This window comes from Trichomycterus rosablanca, chromosome 4 (genome assembly GCF_030014385.1).
Source record: "Trichomycterus rosablanca isolate fTriRos1 chromosome 4, fTriRos1.hap1, whole genome shotgun sequence".
NCBI lineage: Eukaryota > Metazoa > Chordata > Actinopteri > Siluriformes > Trichomycteridae > Trichomycterus > Trichomycterus rosablanca.
This window is the reverse complement of record NC_085991.1, coordinates 4,669,358-4,685,801: the sequence shown is the minus strand read 5'-3', so window position 1 is coordinate 4,685,801 and position 16,444 is coordinate 4,669,358. Positions and strand designations below refer to the sequence as shown.

Genomic DNA, 16,444 nt, shown 5'->3' with positions numbered 1-16,444 from the left:
ATCCCCAGGTGGGGCGGTGGAGTTTGCATGTTCTCCCCGTGTCCGCGTGGGTTTCCTCCGGGTGCTCCGGTTTCCTCCCACAGTCCAAAGACATGCAAGTGAGGTGAATTGGAGATACTAAATTGTCCGTGACTGTGTTCGATATAAACTTGTGAACTGATGAATCTTGTGTAATGATTCAACCGTTCCTGTCATGAATGTAACCAACGTGTAAAACCTGACGTTAAAATCCTAATAAACAATAAACAAACAATCTTAGTGGTGTGCGATAGTGCAAAATTTGGTATCGATCCGATACCAAGTAAATACAGGGCCAGTATCGCCGATACTTTTTACTTATAAAGCAGCTTATTTACTTTCATGCAGGGGGGCGGCACGGTGGCTCAGTGGGTAGCACTGTCACAGCAAGAAGGTCCTGGGTTCGATCCCCAGGTGGGGCGGTGGAGTTTGCATGTTCTCCCCGTGTCTGCGTGGGTTTACTCCCACAGTCCAAAGACGTGCAAGTGAGGTGAACTGGAGACACTAAATTGTCCATGACTGTGTTCAATATAACCTTGTGAACTGATGAATCTTGTGTAATGAGTAACTACCGTTCCTGTCATAAATGTAACCAAAGTGTAAAACATGACGTTAAAATCCTAATAAAACAAAAAAACTAAACTGAAATACTGCAAAATTTGGTATCGATCCGATACCAAGTAAATACAGGGCCAGTATCGCCGATACTAATACCGATACTTTTTACTTATAAAGCAGCTTATTTACTTTCATGCAGGGAAGAGCAGTGTGTCATGATTTAGATTAGATTATAAAGATTAGATTAAACTTTATCGTCATTGTGTAGAGTAAGCAAGTACAAAGCCAACGAAATGCAGTAGCATCTAACCAGAAGTGCAAGATAGAGATTATATACATATAATACAGTTAAAGTGCAGAAGTGACCAGATAAGTGAAATGAGGAGACATACAGGGGCGTAACTACAGGGAGGGCAGGGGGGGCAAGTGCACTGGGGCCCATGGCAAGGGGGGGGACCCCTCCACAACAAGAGCTCACTTCACTTTAATTTAATTTCACCTACCTTTAATTCATTCTGATTAGCTGTCAGCATGCAGCATATATATATGAAATTTGTTAAGGGGGCCCCCAATTTTTTTTTTGCACTAGGGCCCATGAGCGCCACTTGAGAGATATAAGAATATTAAGAATATTAAACAGATAATGATGATTGCACAGTGTATAGACTAATATGTATTTACAGAGTAATGAAGGTGACTAAAGTGGCTACATGAATGGGTAATGAATGAAAATAAATAAAGTGAAGTATATTTATGAGGTGAATGTATTATCACTATGCTTTGACGACTAAATGATTTTGTGTTAATTAGTTAATCATGTGCATGTGAAAACCCACTACAGTTTTCAGACGAATAAAAAGTAATTTTTTTTAATGTAATAAACTTTAATGAAGTCTGGGGTTTTTGTTCAGAAACAATTCTATAAAAAGAAAACATAATTGCCCCTCTCATCCCCCTCTCTCTGGCTTTTTGTAAAATAAAGTACACAAAAATATTAAAGAACGTCAATTCTTTTTTAGTGAAAGGTTTTTGTTCATAAACAATAATATAATAAAACTTCATGTATTCCTTTCACTGCACTTCTTCTCTGGCTTAAAACAAAGTACAGTACAACATTATAACTGAAGACTGAACTTTCAAACTCTTTTTTTATCTATCTATATCTATCTATCTATCTATCTATCTATCTATCTATCTATCTATCTATCTATCTATCTATCTATCTATCTATCTATCTATCTATCTATCTATCCTCTATGATTTTTGCTCTATCTTGTGGGTTTTCTTTCCTAACATTCTGGGAAAGATCTGGCTGCAGATCTCACATGTGAGGCTCGCAACAGTCTGTGACTCGCCACATCTGGGAAGTCTCCGGACCCACCGCGACCTGTGATCACTACGAGTCAGAAGTTGAATGAAGACTGAAGCCTGGCCCCGCCCCCAACTCCAACGCCCCCCGCCACGTGAGGAGTGTAAGCCAATCAGATCGCGTATTTTGCTGCTGTAGTTTAAGTGTGGTGTTTCATTAGCACTTAGCAGGTGTGTGAGGAGTCAGGATGCGCTTTTTATTTCTCTCAGTTTTTGCATTATTTTTATTATTTTACTGCACTTCTGCTCACAACAGCGGCGTTAGGAAAACCAAAATGCACTTCTCAACGGGTCCACTTCTGAAATTCCAAATTTGGTAAGAAAGCATCTTTATTTATTTATTTTATAACACTTATCTGTGTTGTCAGCTCGAATTTAACGACTAATTAAATCACTTATTTATAGCTGCTATTTATGTTTTTTTACATGTATCATCTAGTTCAGTGACTGTGAATCGTCTTTAGTGATTTTCCCAGGGACAGCCTTTAATACCAAATCACAGCTAAACTTCCTAAGTAGGCGCCCTAAGTAGGGAGCGAAATTACTTTAAAGTAGATGCTACTCAGTGCACTTCATAGTCTTTAACGAATCATTGTGTATTAGGCCCGATCAGTACAATTACATGCCACATTTACATAGTCATCTTCATTATGTTCTTTGAAAAAAAAAATTTTATATTTTAAGGAAAAAAATATAAATATAAAAATTTTTATTAAAAATATTATACATTAAAAAACAATATAACTGTCCTAACTTTTTTGGTACCGTGGTTGTATTCATATTACTTTTTTAATGTTTTATTAATGTGATTTTGAGGAAACAAAATAAACAAATATTTATAACATGTTTATAGCATGTTTATAATCCTCACGCAGGTGTGATTGTTCTAGTCCGATTTACCAGGCAAGGGACAAATCCGAAATGGTTCACTAGAACACACACACACACACACACTTATGGCTCCGTAAGGGATTTGGCCACTGTAATCCGATTTCAAGTTCATGAGAAACAGCCCTGGTTTACCCTCAACCAAACACTGCTAAGTAACTGGGATTAACCAATTACACTCTTTGCATCAGTTTATTCAGCAACAAACAAAAGTAGAATTATTTTCTGAATGTGAGTTAGAGAGAAATCTGATATCTGCAAGAAAAAAACAGAGCTCACAAAGGCCTTGTAATACATTTCATCTAAGTTCTAACAGTCTAAAAGGTCTGTTGAAAATGTGTTGAGTGGACTGTTGAGTAGCTGTGTTACATCAAGCAGAAAACATCGACAATTGGTGTCTGTATTTACATTATTTCTATTGTCTCAGTAATTTTGAGAAAATTTGTATTTTAATTAATACTTAATTGTATATAATATAGTAATGCTTTGGTGGGATGAAGTCAAAAGAAAACATTAAATTTCTAAATAAACCCTCTGTTGGTAAGGTTTTTTTTTCACGATCTTTAACCAAAGCCAAGGTCAGCTGGGTCCTGATGGTTATTGCTTTATTATATCATTCAGTACACCTGTCTGGAAGTTTCTGCATTCATGTTCTTCCACTCCTTTATTTATCACTTGTGTTTTGCTTTATTTGTTCCAGTATCTCCTGAGGATACAAGCGGGTGTTTGAGGAGTACACGCAGGTCTTGTCCCAGCGGTACCCAGACATCCGCATTGAGGCAGAGAACTACCTTCCTCTGCCAATTTACAGGTAAGAGTTAAAAGCATAAGGATTAGTGATGTGTAGAAACAAAATGGGGCAAAAGTTAGCCGTGTCAGTTTCTGAGAAATAAATAGTCGGATGTTTTTTTTTTATTGCTGTCGCAACAGCGAACCAGCTGTCTGGTTTAACATCACAAAATGTTAAGTAAGTATTATTTTGATAATACTGTACCATAATTACATGGTGGCTCAGTGGGTATCACTGTCGCCTCACAGCAAGAAGGTCCTGGGTTTGCATGTTCTCCTCGTGTGTGTGTGTGTGGGTTTCCTCCCACAGTCCAAAGACATGCAAGTGGGGTGAATTAGAGATACAAAATTGTCCATGACTGTGTTTGACATTAAATTTTTTAACTGATGAAACTTGTGTAATGAGTAACTACCTGTTCTGTCATGAATGTAACCAAAGTGTAAAACATGACGTTAAAATCCTAATAAATAAATAAATAAATAAATAATATACTTCTCTTTGTATTTGAGCACTTTGTCCCAGGGTCCTGATTCCCATTAGTAGTCGCCACATTGCTTTGCTTCTCATTTGCATTTGCTTTGTTTGCATTGTCTGTCCTGCCCACTTGCCCATAGTCACTTTGCTTCCTGTCTCCTGTGTTTTGCCAACACCATTAAGTTGAACAATCATGGGCTTTATGTGATTGCTGCACCGACCACGGCTGTCACGGCGCCTCCTCACATTGGTGCAGATCCCTGAAATGCAAATCTTGCTCAACCTCCAAGCTTCTGTTGGGCTCACAATGACAAGTCAAATAAAGGGAGCATCTTTAGACACAAAGAATTGGAGTAATTTAGAGAACAGCTTTCATTTATTGAGGGAACACATTTATCCACATTTTTAGAATTTTCCCAGGAGTACCTGGCCTGCTGAAATCTTTCTCAGGTCTAACAAATCAACCAGGAAGCTGCAGAACATGCAAGAGGAAACGTCTAAAGAACTGCAAATGTCTCTAGTCATGGTCAACCTTCATTTCAGTGTAGTGTTGACTCTACAATACAAAAGACAAAGCAGAAATGGCAGCTAAAGATAAGGTTTAATTGGGTTATTAATTACAAGGGATATTAACAATATTGAATTGGCATTTTTTTTTTGAAGGCTATCAGGTCAATTGCCGCTCCTGTTGATCAGTTGGATAGTGTTTCTCCATAATATAATTTTTTCTGTTTGAGTCTTTATGCTTCTTAATAGCATATTAATATATAATAAATAATAAGTAATAGCAATAATAGCATTATATATAATAAGCAATATCTTGTTGCTGGCCATCCTCTTCCTTTTCCTTGTCCAAGCATAATTGTCTTTACTACTGAAATGGTTTGTCTCATAATATGTCCAAAATAAGAAAGCTGGGTTTGGGCTGTAAATGAGGGGTTAAGGTTGATTTGGTTGATGCTCTAAGGTACTCCTAAAAGTCTTGGCCAGGTCCAAAAGTTCAAAGGCATTGATATTCTTCCTGTCCCTTCTTTTCATTCCACAAAGTCACAGTTTGTGTCTCTCTGTGTGAACAGGCATATCGCTTCCTTTCTTTCCATTTTTAAACTCCTGCTGATCGGTGTGGTCATTGTGGGAAAAGACCCATTTGCGCCGTTTGGCATGGAGCCGCCACATTTTTGGACTTGGAGTCAAGAGAATAAGGTGAGTGCTTGGATCATGGACTGGTGCTCCTTGTCCACAGTACAAAACATCACGGGGCACTCACTAATCCAAATCCAGATTTATTCACTTGTTTTGAGTAATGGTGTCTCCTGTATTTCTCAGGATTTCTCTGATTTTGGAATGGGATGCCCAGTGTATCTTGTTCATTATGTAGGTTAAACAGTACAATGCCATTGTGTTACACAATGAACAGCTCATTTGGCCTGTGTCGATTGAGTAAATTTAGTGTTCTGAGATTTTAGGTGACTCTTAGTCATCTTATCTCCCCTGAGGATTCTATGCACAGAGGGCTTTATGCTTAACATTTGGAGTATTGCATAACCCTAGGTGCCAACCCAACCTTCCAAATGTGGTGCAGTGTTTCTCACAGCTTAGCTTCGTTATGACTGGTCTCCAAGGTGATGTTTGATGTGTTAATTCCATCGGGAATTAAAATCTGCAAGCCATAAATCCCATGTGAAGGTTTTTAAACAGTGCACTCCCTCCTGCACTCAGGTTACACTATTTAATGATAAAGTTTTAACAAACACCAGCTGTTCTTTCAGAAATACAGTTCCAGAACATTCAGCTGTAAAATAAACATTACTGTAAGAAAGTGTTAAGAGGTTATTAATGAGTAAGCTATTGGTCTTGTTTTGCAGATATTCGCCTGCATGATGGTGTTCTTCTTCAGCAATATGATTGAAAATCAGTGCATGTCTACAGGAGCTTTTGAGATAACGTTTAATGGTAAAGGCTTCATTCTTACATGCTACATGCTACCACTGTCAAAACAGCGTCTTCAGTCCATCATTTGATTGATTGATTTACTTTATTGATCCCCGAAGGGAAATTGCGGTGTAGCAGCAATTACAATTTTATTATTTGCTTTTGTAACTTTAAATTAACTTGTAACTTGTAACTTTAAAGCTTTTTAAATTACAATCATATTTGCTTTTGTAACTTTTTGTGTTTTCCCAATTTGGATATACTGAATTCCCTATCTGTGATCACTGTTGGCTACATAACACCCTTGCTGTCTGAGTAGAACGAGTCTGATTCTGTTTGTTTGATTGTTTTGGCCACTTCCCCTATTTCAATGCTCTTGCTGCTTGCACCACCCCTGCGCTGGCCGAGAAGAGCTAAGACTTTTTAATCACACAGCCACGTCTTTTAGTCTTCTAGTATGTACTGATGTGCCTGGCCTTGTATTGTCTAATAAAAGGTTATAAATATCCTCTATAATGCTGTTTTTGGGACATTGGTTATATTAATAACAATCAGTGCTGTGATTTGCTTTAGATGTTCCAGTCTGGTCCAAGCTGGAGTCGGGCCACCTGCCTTCCATTGAGCAACTGATGCAGATCCTGGAGAATGAAATAAAGATGAACATGCCCATGAGCAAACATCCACAGTTTCACTCCTAACCTGGAACTCCACACCTTTCCACTGTCTGTGCCCTTAAGCATGTAGTGAAAAGCATGTAGTGCTTCATGCTTTCATCTGACCTGTGGTTGGATAGGTGCTCTAGCTGAGCAAAGTTACTTTCGAAACAAGTTAACAGTAAGCTGGGTGTACAAAATTCATATAGAAAATAATATTTAATTAAATAAACCTGTCAACCATAATGAACACCTTTGGGATGAATTATAATGTTGATTCTAAATGTGTTTCAGTTTGCAGCCTCACTGTTTTAGCTTTATTGTGTTTATATCATTGACAGGGGCCTTTAGCTTAGCCTGCTAACTGAAAATTGTAAATAACATTTACATACACTAATCAATATTATGTATCAAAGTATTTGTAATCAGCTTGGGTTATGTTTTAAATCTCAGATTGTCCACTGCAGTAGTAATTGCCTCTGGCTTTTCGATTCACCTGTGGATTGATGTAAAGCACCACCCATCAAAGGTAAACATAGTAGAGCAGTTAGTTGTAGACTTGTAGGTCGTTAAATGTTCAACAAATTTTAACCTCGTGGCACATGATTGGTCCAATGGCTCTAGTGGAGCCAACCACTGTGAATCAAGTCATCTCTGATTTGCAGACAATTCTGAATCCCGATGTGACAAGCACAGGCTTAATTAAAAAAAAAAAGTATAACTAATGTGTACATGCATGTTCCCCGACTGCAACCATTGTTCTCAGGCAGTCATGAGATGACATTTATGAAGGTTTGCGCTGAAAGTAGCCATACTGGCGCAGGCCGGATGCCCTGTTCACTCGCCGCTGCCATGATTTCAAGGTGCCTTGCTAACAAAACCTGGTTCCTTCTACAAGTGAAGTCCACAATGTGTGCAATATCAGTTCAGGGTTCATAATAACACAATGTTCACTTATAGAGATCATTTTTGATAGTTTAGCCTAATCAGAGGCATTTTACAGTAGTGTAATTTATTTTGCTGTACTCTTTTTGTAGTTTCTTTTACAAATATAAAATACATTCTTACAAAAACATGTCTTATCGTGTTTATAGAAGAAAGGGTTGCTTGTATAAGTCCAAGAACACCAGGCCCACAGTGAAGTTTGGAGCATCATTATATGGGTCTGCATCTCTGCAAATGGTATTGGAGTGAATGTGCAGGTACATGTTAAAGATGAACTCAATCCTATTGAGCAAGAAACTACAGTATATCTGGATTTTAAACAGTACTTTCAACATAAAGGCAATATACTATTTTTTTTTTTCAAAGTATGTGAAAACCTGACCCTCCCATTCCAGAGAAATAGGCATCATCAAGCTGCCTTTCCCTTGTTTGCAGCAATAACATCCTCCACTCTTCTAAGGAGGTTTTCTAAATGATTTACTTTGAGAATTTTGCCCATTTCATCCAAAAGGTGTTTAGGGTAGTTAAGTTCCTCTTCACCAAACATTCCATGGTGATGAGGCTTTGTGCACAGGAACACAGTCATGCTCAAACAGGAAAGATTATTTTCCAGACTGTTGCTACAAAGTTAGAAGCATATGATTTACTTGGTAACATTGGTATTTTACACCTGAAACACAAACCTTTAATTAGTAAAGGGTGCCCACATACGTTTGGCCATCTAAAGTAACTCAAGGCTGGTCTATAAAAAAGAAGACAAAGGCGCTTGCATGGCCAAGCCATTTTTTCAAACATTTATTGAGAGGATTTTAGAGTGATCGTCCATATCTCTGGCAAGATGACAATTATTCAGCAAAAAAAAAAAAAGGATCAAAATTGAACCACAATGCTGCGATAAGTACTCATACCCACTCAGGTCTATGTGATGAAATCAGTAAAGTGCAGCATAGACCTATTTGTCTTTTAAACTACTTACACTCCTGCAGGCAGTGCTGAATAAAAACTCTGTCCTTATCGTCCATCTGAACGCTGGAGCTTAGTCTCTGAAGTCTCTTTCTCTGAGAGAGGAGGAACGAAGGGAGTCGGGGACGCCTGTTACCAGGGTCGGAGCGCAAACGGAGGCACCAGCGTGAACGTGCAAGTGCTAGCCGGATGTAGAACTGGCACGCCTGTACCATCAGCTCCTCTTTATGTATTGACGGTCTGTGGCAGGAAAGGTTGGAGTCGATTGTCTGTGTGTGTACAGAAAAACACATGTTGAACTTTATCAAATAAGACTATAGTCGTCCAATTCGGAGTAAAATATTACCTTCGAGCAGCTACCAACACTGAAGCGAGCCTGCTGTCCCGAGGCCAGGAAGCACACAAAAATGCTCTCTCGTCCCAGAACTCTGACCCCCACGTTTTTATTGAGAGAAAGGTAGATCGGCCTCAGGGTCACTGGATTGTGGCTGTGGTCTGTCCAGCTCCATTTTCTTGTTCTGGCTCCGTTATCATCCAGACTTTGTCCACCCCATTTATCCATGCTCAGCCTACATGAGATGAACGATGTATTACATACATACTTTATATATACTGGCCAAAAGTATATAGACATCTGACCATGGGCTTGTTAGATATTCCAAAACTATGGGCTCTAACACTGCTGGCCAGCTGTCTGTGGCTTTAACCGTCTCCACTGAAAGGATTTCCAGCGTCTGTGGGAATTTGTTTTGAGCAAGGCCCCTAACCTTCTTGGCTCAAGGGGTGCCAAACAATGGCATACGCTAGTCTTCTGCCCTTCTTGGCCAGTGTGTGGGGGTGATACAAACGGAAAGCAGTTGTAAGAGGGAATTGGAAATGACTAAATTGGGAGAACAAAGAGAAATATACATACAAACAAACCTATCAATAATTTCTGATTTTTATCACTATAGGTGACCCCTTGACCTTACCAAATACTCCCGTTGTTGTGGTAACAGGTGACTCTGCCTTCTGAGCTGAACAAGGCTCTGATTGGACAGCTGCTCGAAACGTCATCATAAACGATGCAGACAGCCTCCGTGTCATCTATAAGAATGATGATGGCCAGGTTTCCTGAGGGATAGCTACATCACTAATGTTAAAGGAAAAACTTTCACAATTAATTAATGTTAATTATTAACATTATTATAGAATATAGGTTTTCTTATTAGAATTCACTGTAGTATAACAGGGTAAAATCCTAATCAAATTTCAGCTGTTTAAAAAAATGTAAACACCTCGTTCCTAAGTCCTGCTGTCATTGCATATTTGTCTCACACATTTCACAAAGAAAACTGGAATTAGAAATGACCTTAATTTAACCAGTTTAAAAAAATTATTTTATTTATACACCTACTATATGTGGACACCTGAGCAGGAGCTTGTTGGATGTGTCATTTCAAGTTATAAGAATGTTGAAAGGATACAAGACCTGGGCAGAACCATCTGTAAACGCTGTGAGAAATTTATTTCCAGTTGAATAAAACTTCTGTATGAAACTTGCATTCTCCTACAATGAAAAAGGTTGCAGCATTTTAGACTGTGTTTCTGATTTAAAAAGCTTGAAACTACTGTATAATTAAAAAGTCACTGTTTGTTTACCTGGTGATGGCACAGACCAAACCCAGCTAGTCCAGGTATATCAGTGCTGTGGTGCTGATATGATCCAGACTTTTCTTTTTTCCTGCAGATTCCCTCTTTTGCTTCGCTGTTTTCCAAAGGTGCACAAGAGGAGAGTTTGAAGTTGATGGTGTAGAGTGAACCTGTGAAGAGAGAGGCATTAAACTGAAAGGTTTCATATGATGTCCAGCTTAGGCTTGTGCAAGTGAGTTTAAGCATAGTAATACTTCATAACATATAGCCAAAATTATATGGACAGCTCAGTAAACATTTTATTTAAATTTATTTTAAATAAATTATATGCTTTCAACTTTTGGGAAAAGACCCTTAACTGTTTCAGCATGTGTCCTGTAGTTCATGAAGATGTAGTTGGAACTTCAGTTGCCTTACCACAACCCCAACTTCAAGCCAATTTAACACTGTTGGAATGAATTGGACTGCTGATTGTAAGACTGGATTTTTAATTCAACATCACTGCCTGACATCCCTCACAAATGCTCTTTACACTAAATTGGCACAAATTTCCACAAACAAACTCCAAAACTTTAGCCCACACAGAAACAATGGGTGCAAGGCAGGCAAGTTCTTATGCCTAGGGACAATTCAAAGTAGCGAGGAACAGAGCATAAATACTCACTGTTGTCTGAAGACGGTTTAGCTGCAGCCTCTTTGATGAATTTCTCCATTTCCATTTGCTGCAATCTTTGAACAACAGAAGAGAATCTATTTATTTATTAGACTGGTTGAATTACCTAGTTGGATTCCCTTACATGGGTATAGCAGCAGGCAAAAAGACATTTTTCAGTTACTTTACAGGAACATATGATCAATATCTTCATTTTATGGAGAAGGACACAATCCTTTTTTCTCAACAGGCAGAGCATCACTCAAAAGGCTCCCCAGAAAAATGTCATAACGTCTTTTTGGGTGGATGAAACTAAAGTAGAACCTTTCTGATTAAATTCTAGGTGGTACAAGGTACACATCAAGGTAAGACCATCCCAACTGTAAAATATGGTGGTGGTAGCACCATGTTATAGGGATTCCATCCATCTTGACATTCCCTGTAAATCCGTACTTCTTATTCTGAGCTCTATGTGGACACTCATAAAGAAAAGAAAATTTTACCGGAACAAAGCAAAGTGTTTAAAATAAAATGTAATGCTTATCGTCTGACTGACCTGAGTTTCTCTCTTAACCAGTGTCCACTACCAAAATCCTGCTGTTCCTCAGGGTTTAAGGTGCTTTGTGAAAATCCAGCAGAGAGTTCCTGAAGGAACCTGCTTTCCTCGACCACCTTCTCAAACAGCTCTTTATAGCGAATGCAGCAGAAGTCCTGCAGATTGCGCAACAGTCATATCAATATTCATCTCTCACTTATATGATAGTCATTGGTACAGGATCAGAAAGTCATGGATGACAAGACTTTCTACACATTCAGGTAACTTGGAAACATTGTTTTATTTAAACTTTTTTAAACTTTAGCAGTAATGACCGGTTGTATTTCGCTTTCCTTATCAGCAGACAGGGGATAATGCTTTATAAATACTGGCTCCCGCATCTTCAAATGTGCTTGGTAAGGATTGCACGGAATAAGACCAGCCTCGTTCTTGTGGGTGGCCCACAATGCAATAGGAACTGAGGACTTGTACATTCTGTGACTGTGGATGATCATTTGAAACAGAGAAAACACAAGCCTCAGAATTAAAGGAAATAGTGACGCCAAGTTTGTGCATTAAATTGTGTCCCAACAAAAAGAACAGGTAGCACCAGTGTCCACAGGAACGTCATAAACTTTATCCTCTACCTGTAATGGTAAGGTAAAAAACTTGTCAGACAGGGAGGTGGTCAAGCAGGACTGATCTATTTGCACCTCAGGGTCTCTGGTGTGTGGGCAGCTCTATCGTGAATTAGGAGGAGCTTTGGGAGTGACCTTGTACATCATTATTAGCATAGGAACCCACTGGGTGGAACCAGTAGTTCACTGAGGGTTGTTTGAGAGAAACCCGCTGCTTCTGAGATGAAGCGCCCTTTTGTTTGATATTCTTATTTTTACCTTTGACCTGGTGGGGCTGCTTACCGTATTCAAAACCTGTACCCTGTTCACACTGTTCTGGACACACACTTCTGGACTAGTAAACAGAAGGTTGCCGGTTCAAGCCCCGCCACCACCAAGTTTCCACTGTTGGGTCTTTGAGCAAGGCCCTTAACCCTCAATTGCTCATTGTGTTCCGCTCACTGTGTAAGTCGCTTTGGATAAAAGCGTCTGCTAAATGCTGAAAATGTAAATGTAAATTCCAGAGCTCACTGTGCTCTACCTACCTCTGGGTCTTGTGTGTAGTCAGAGTAAAGCGGCTGCTTCAACTGTTTACCACAGAACTCACACCATACTAACTGGTCGTCATCAGTCTCCAGAGGCTGGAAAAGTGAAAATATTTTGACACAATTCTAATTTAAATAATAACAAAAACAATATAATGATTTAAACACTTTATAACTCTCTAAAACTGAGTCATTTCAGGGAATTTACATTTTAAAAAATATTTCTATTATTATTATTCATATTAATATTTTTCCATCATGCCTTGTTGTCGTGCAGTCATGCTAAACTCAATAATTAATAAGGGTTGTCCCCATACTTTTGTCCATATAGTGTTTCATATTGTTCCACCTCTATGTCTATCAGTAATGTGCACAGTGTGTGGAGTGTGAGTGAATGAGCTACCAGAAGACTGATCTTTCTCTCAATCAGTTCTCGTCTGTATCTCAGGACTCCGTGGAGACCGTGGTCAGTTTCTAGTGCCGATTCTAGAATGTCCATCTGTTAAAACAAGAGGAGAGATTAATGCAAAATCCAGCATTAATTTTCCAGTCAGGCTTGCCATTTTACTGCTTTACCAGCAGATGTCACCATTCACAATGTGAGAAAATCGGGTAGGACAGACTGTAACCGTGTATATTTATTTTAAGAAGATGATTTATCTGGGATTCTTCTAAATATTATATAATAAGAAGCTGCAACATTCTCGAAGTGGACCTTTTTTAGATATATTCTGATTTAGAGATTTACATAATAAGAGCAGATATATGTAGACAGCTGACCATGGGATATGGTGTTGCTCCACTTGTGTATCTATAAAAGCCTACAATAGATTTTTAAGTGTGTCTGGAAATTTATGCCCATTTAGTAAAAAAGCATTTGTGCAGTTATTAAATTTACAGTAAATTGCTCTCTATGTTGATAAAATTATACAAAAACAAAAGTACTATGTTGCTGGTTGTGCTGCATGCACGTAAAGAAAACCCTATGTGAACCTTGTTGTGCAGTGGCCCTCCCACATATGTTATTTTTATATTCAAACAGATAAATTTTTAAAATTGGCTTTACATCCAAATTTAGACAATGTAAAATGGGGTGGGTTACGGTAACAGTAAAATTTACTGTTATATATTTTTTAATGCAATTAAATAAGTACTTACTTATAAGTGACCCAATTAAATGAATAGCAAAAAAAACTGTGTTTACTTATAAAAGTTGAATTGTTACATGTTTTGGTTTAATTCTGATATTAAGAAACTTTAAATCAAAACTAAAATAACTGACCATATGTAAACAGTTGAAATGGCATTCATGGCATTTTGGCCTAAATGGCTTCCCATAAAATTCAGCCTAACACAACTTGTCATAACCTAAGAATAATTAAATCCTTCCTTTAAATAATCACATGACTTTAAACTCTTTTCAAACATACCTGTTAAGATCTCCTCATGGTCAAATGAACTAAATTAGGATGTTCCTCCACCCTTCACTTTCCGTCTATATTATACTGTAGAAACCTGATCCACTACAGACAAAGGACCTGGTTTGTGGATCCAGATTGGATCAGAATCAAGAGTTTCCAAAAATAAGGTTGAAATGGAAGAACCTTAGATGGACAGATCTAGGAGTTACTTCACCATCCATTCTGGCTGTAAGCAGGTCTCATGTGTTTATTGTATCCATGGATATTGAAAAGGCTAACAGGGTTTGAGTGTAATTTCCGAGACTGTGGGAGGTCTGGATGCCGGCCAGATCAAAGGTTCAAAGTACAAAGGCATGCATGACATTGTGGGATTGTATTACATGTAATTATCATATAGCTAAAAGTATGTGGACATACATTAATGATTATTTTCAGGTGTGTGGTGGAAAAATTCTCAGAACCTAGACACAAACACTTAAAAATAAAGTCAGACTACACAATAATTTAATGCGAAGAACCACACTTTTATTTAATCAGAGAATATAAGCTGTTGCAACAGGGCACCCCCTTTACTTACAGAATAAGTTCAATCGGTCCGAAATGATGTGCGAGTTCAGGAGAGTGCAAAGAATCAAAGACTGCGCTCATACATTTATACCAATGTTTTGGGCGTTAGTCGAACACCAATTAATTCACTTATTTGGCTATTCTCTTGCACATCTTTAAGTTTTATGATTCTTCCCCTTACGAGGTCATGAGAAGGTCACCTTAGCTACTAGGTTTTAGAGAGGTTTCACATGAGCTAGACGTTCGATGTTCTACTTTTGGGGAACCTCTCATCACAAAGTCTGCTTTCTGCACTTATTTTGAGAGATCTCAAGTCGTAAAGAATCCTCACTTCAACGCACATACAGAAACTGAATACTCTCACATTAAACATGTCAGCAGTTATATCCAAGTTATTAGTACAAGTGTAACATAGTTAAAAATCCATATATGTTCATGTTATAATTACACATAATTCTCTTTTTACATATAGCCTTATTGGTGCTGGGTAAGTTCACATTGGGACGTCCCGTCCCCTTCCCGCCTTTCTTAAAGTCTCCTCCCCTCCACCTACCTCCTCCCTTTTGAATTTTGTACTGTATGAGGAGGTAGGTATCACAATATGCTCCAAATTAAATCTATATTAATCATACACGTTTAGTTAATATAAATATCTCACCAAGTTTATATATAGATTTCTGGGTACATTATTATTATTATTATATTATATTATTATGTTATATTTTGTTGATAGTCAGTTTTAAAGTGAATAATACTTCTAATTATATTGCTAATAATGCACAGCATGGTCCACGCAATGTATAAGTCTGTTCTTTATATTCTTTTTATATGAAGATGTGAGGAGTGTAGAGGAGAAGCAGGGGATTTCTACCGGTACTAAGGGCTATATTGTTTTGTTAACAGGTATGCATAATTATATGAATAAATCTGAGAAATTCTGAGTTATACCAGTTGGCTATGCTAATGCACAGAGCGTAATGGAGTGACGTCATTGCTGTATGTGTTTGTCTGGTCTGTAAATGAAAAGCAATTGTTATTATTATTATTGTTGTTTTAGTAATTTTCTTGTATTATATTGTAATCTTTATTATAAGCCCTGCTTCTGTCCGGCCCTTTTGAATTTTGTACTGTATGAGGAGATGTGAGGAGTGTAGAGGAGAAGCAGGGGATTTCTACCGGTACTAAGGGCTATATTGTTTTGTTAACAGAATAAAATCATCATCGAATACACAACGCAGAGTCCATTTGTCTATTGTGGTAGCAGAGTCGACATCCACCGGTTACACTTGGTGCCGTGACCGTCCTGGATCCACTAGATCATCGCTCGTTTGATCGCCGTGGGTTTCTGCTACCGCTCGCTTCTCTTCCGCGTGTGCTACGCTGCTACTGTTAGCCTCGCGCTGCTCTCCGGTTGCTACAGAGACGAGCCCCTCCCCTCCCGTCCGCTTGCTGAGTGTGTGTGTGTGCGCGTGAGTCTGCGCTGGTGACAGACACTCTCTCATATGCTCAGATCCTCAGTTAATTGTAATAAATTCCAGTAGTTCTGTACTTATAAACGTATAGCAGTGATTTATACCACATGATCATTGTTATTCTGTGAAATTTTTCTTTGTGTTTTCTTTTCTTGACTATTGGTTATACACTAAACATTATTGCAGGGAAAGTTATGATAACAGTGTTACAAGGCAATCAGAAGTAATAGTTATTTGTTTATCTATTTTTTTTTCTATTGCACGTTGATTAAATAGGATTTAAATATGTCAAATTTTGATGATGCCAGTAATGAGGTACACAGTCCTGTTTCACAAAATACAAGGTTTACTTTTGGGAGGGGTCAGCCAATTGCGGGTTATGGGAGGGGCAGAGCGGTATCTTCTACCTTTACA

General features: G+C 38.3%; 2 protein-coding genes across 4 annotated transcripts; one reads left to right on the top strand and one right to left on the bottom strand.

Moving 5' to 3' along the window:
• Positions 1–2,124: 2,124 nt before the first annotated feature.
• selenot1a (selenoprotein T, 1a) lies at positions 2,125–7,754 on the top strand. Its single transcript, XM_062992962.1, has 5 exons — positions 2,125–2,260; positions 3,533–3,643; positions 5,173–5,299; positions 5,962–6,049; positions 6,602–7,754. The coding sequence occupies exons 1-5, from the start codon at positions 2,133–2,135 to the stop codon at positions 6,724–6,726; spliced, it is 579 nt and encodes a 192-aa protein (XP_062849032.1). The 5' UTR covers positions 2,125–2,132; the 3' UTR covers positions 6,727–7,754.
• Positions 7,755–8,392: 638 nt separating this feature from the next.
• LOC134311330 (glutamate-rich protein 6) lies at positions 8,393–14,204 on the bottom strand. Of its 3 annotated transcripts, none has more exons than XM_062992959.1 (10): positions 14,001–14,204; positions 12,974–13,069; positions 12,571–12,666; positions 11,430–11,584; positions 10,886–10,950; positions 10,231–10,391; positions 10,056–10,138; positions 9,561–9,713; positions 8,936–9,158; positions 8,393–8,858 (listed from the first exon to the last, which is right to left on the bottom strand). In XM_062992959.1, the coding sequence occupies exons 2-10, from the start codon at positions 13,067–13,069 to the stop codon at positions 8,595–8,597; spliced, it is 1,296 nt and encodes a 431-aa protein (XP_062849029.1). In that variant the 5' UTR covers positions 14,001–14,204; the 3' UTR covers positions 8,393–8,594. The 3 variants fall into 3 exon arrangements, with proteins under 3 accessions (XP_062849029.1, XP_062849030.1, XP_062849031.1); XM_062992960.1 differs by lacking the exon at positions 14,001–14,204 and adding an exon at positions 13,729–13,749; XM_062992961.1 differs by having other exon boundaries at positions 8,728–8,829.
• Between the last annotated feature and the right edge of the window lie 2,240 nt (positions 14,205–16,444).

Excerpts from the sequence above, each read along its gene's own strand:
- LOC134311330 (XM_062992959.1), bottom strand. The coding sequence starts at position 13,069 with ATGGACATTCTAGAATCGGCACTAGAAACTGACCACGGTCTCCACGGA. Across the intron at positions 12,667-12,973 it reads AGAGAAAGATCAGTCTTCTG|CCTCTGGAGACTGATGACGA; the intron begins GTAGCTCATTCA and ends TCACTTTTCCAG. Across the intron at positions 10,951-11,429 it reads TGGTTAAGAGAGAAACTCAG|ATTGCAGCAAATGGAAATGG; the intron begins GTCAGTCAGACG and ends TGTTGTTCAAAG.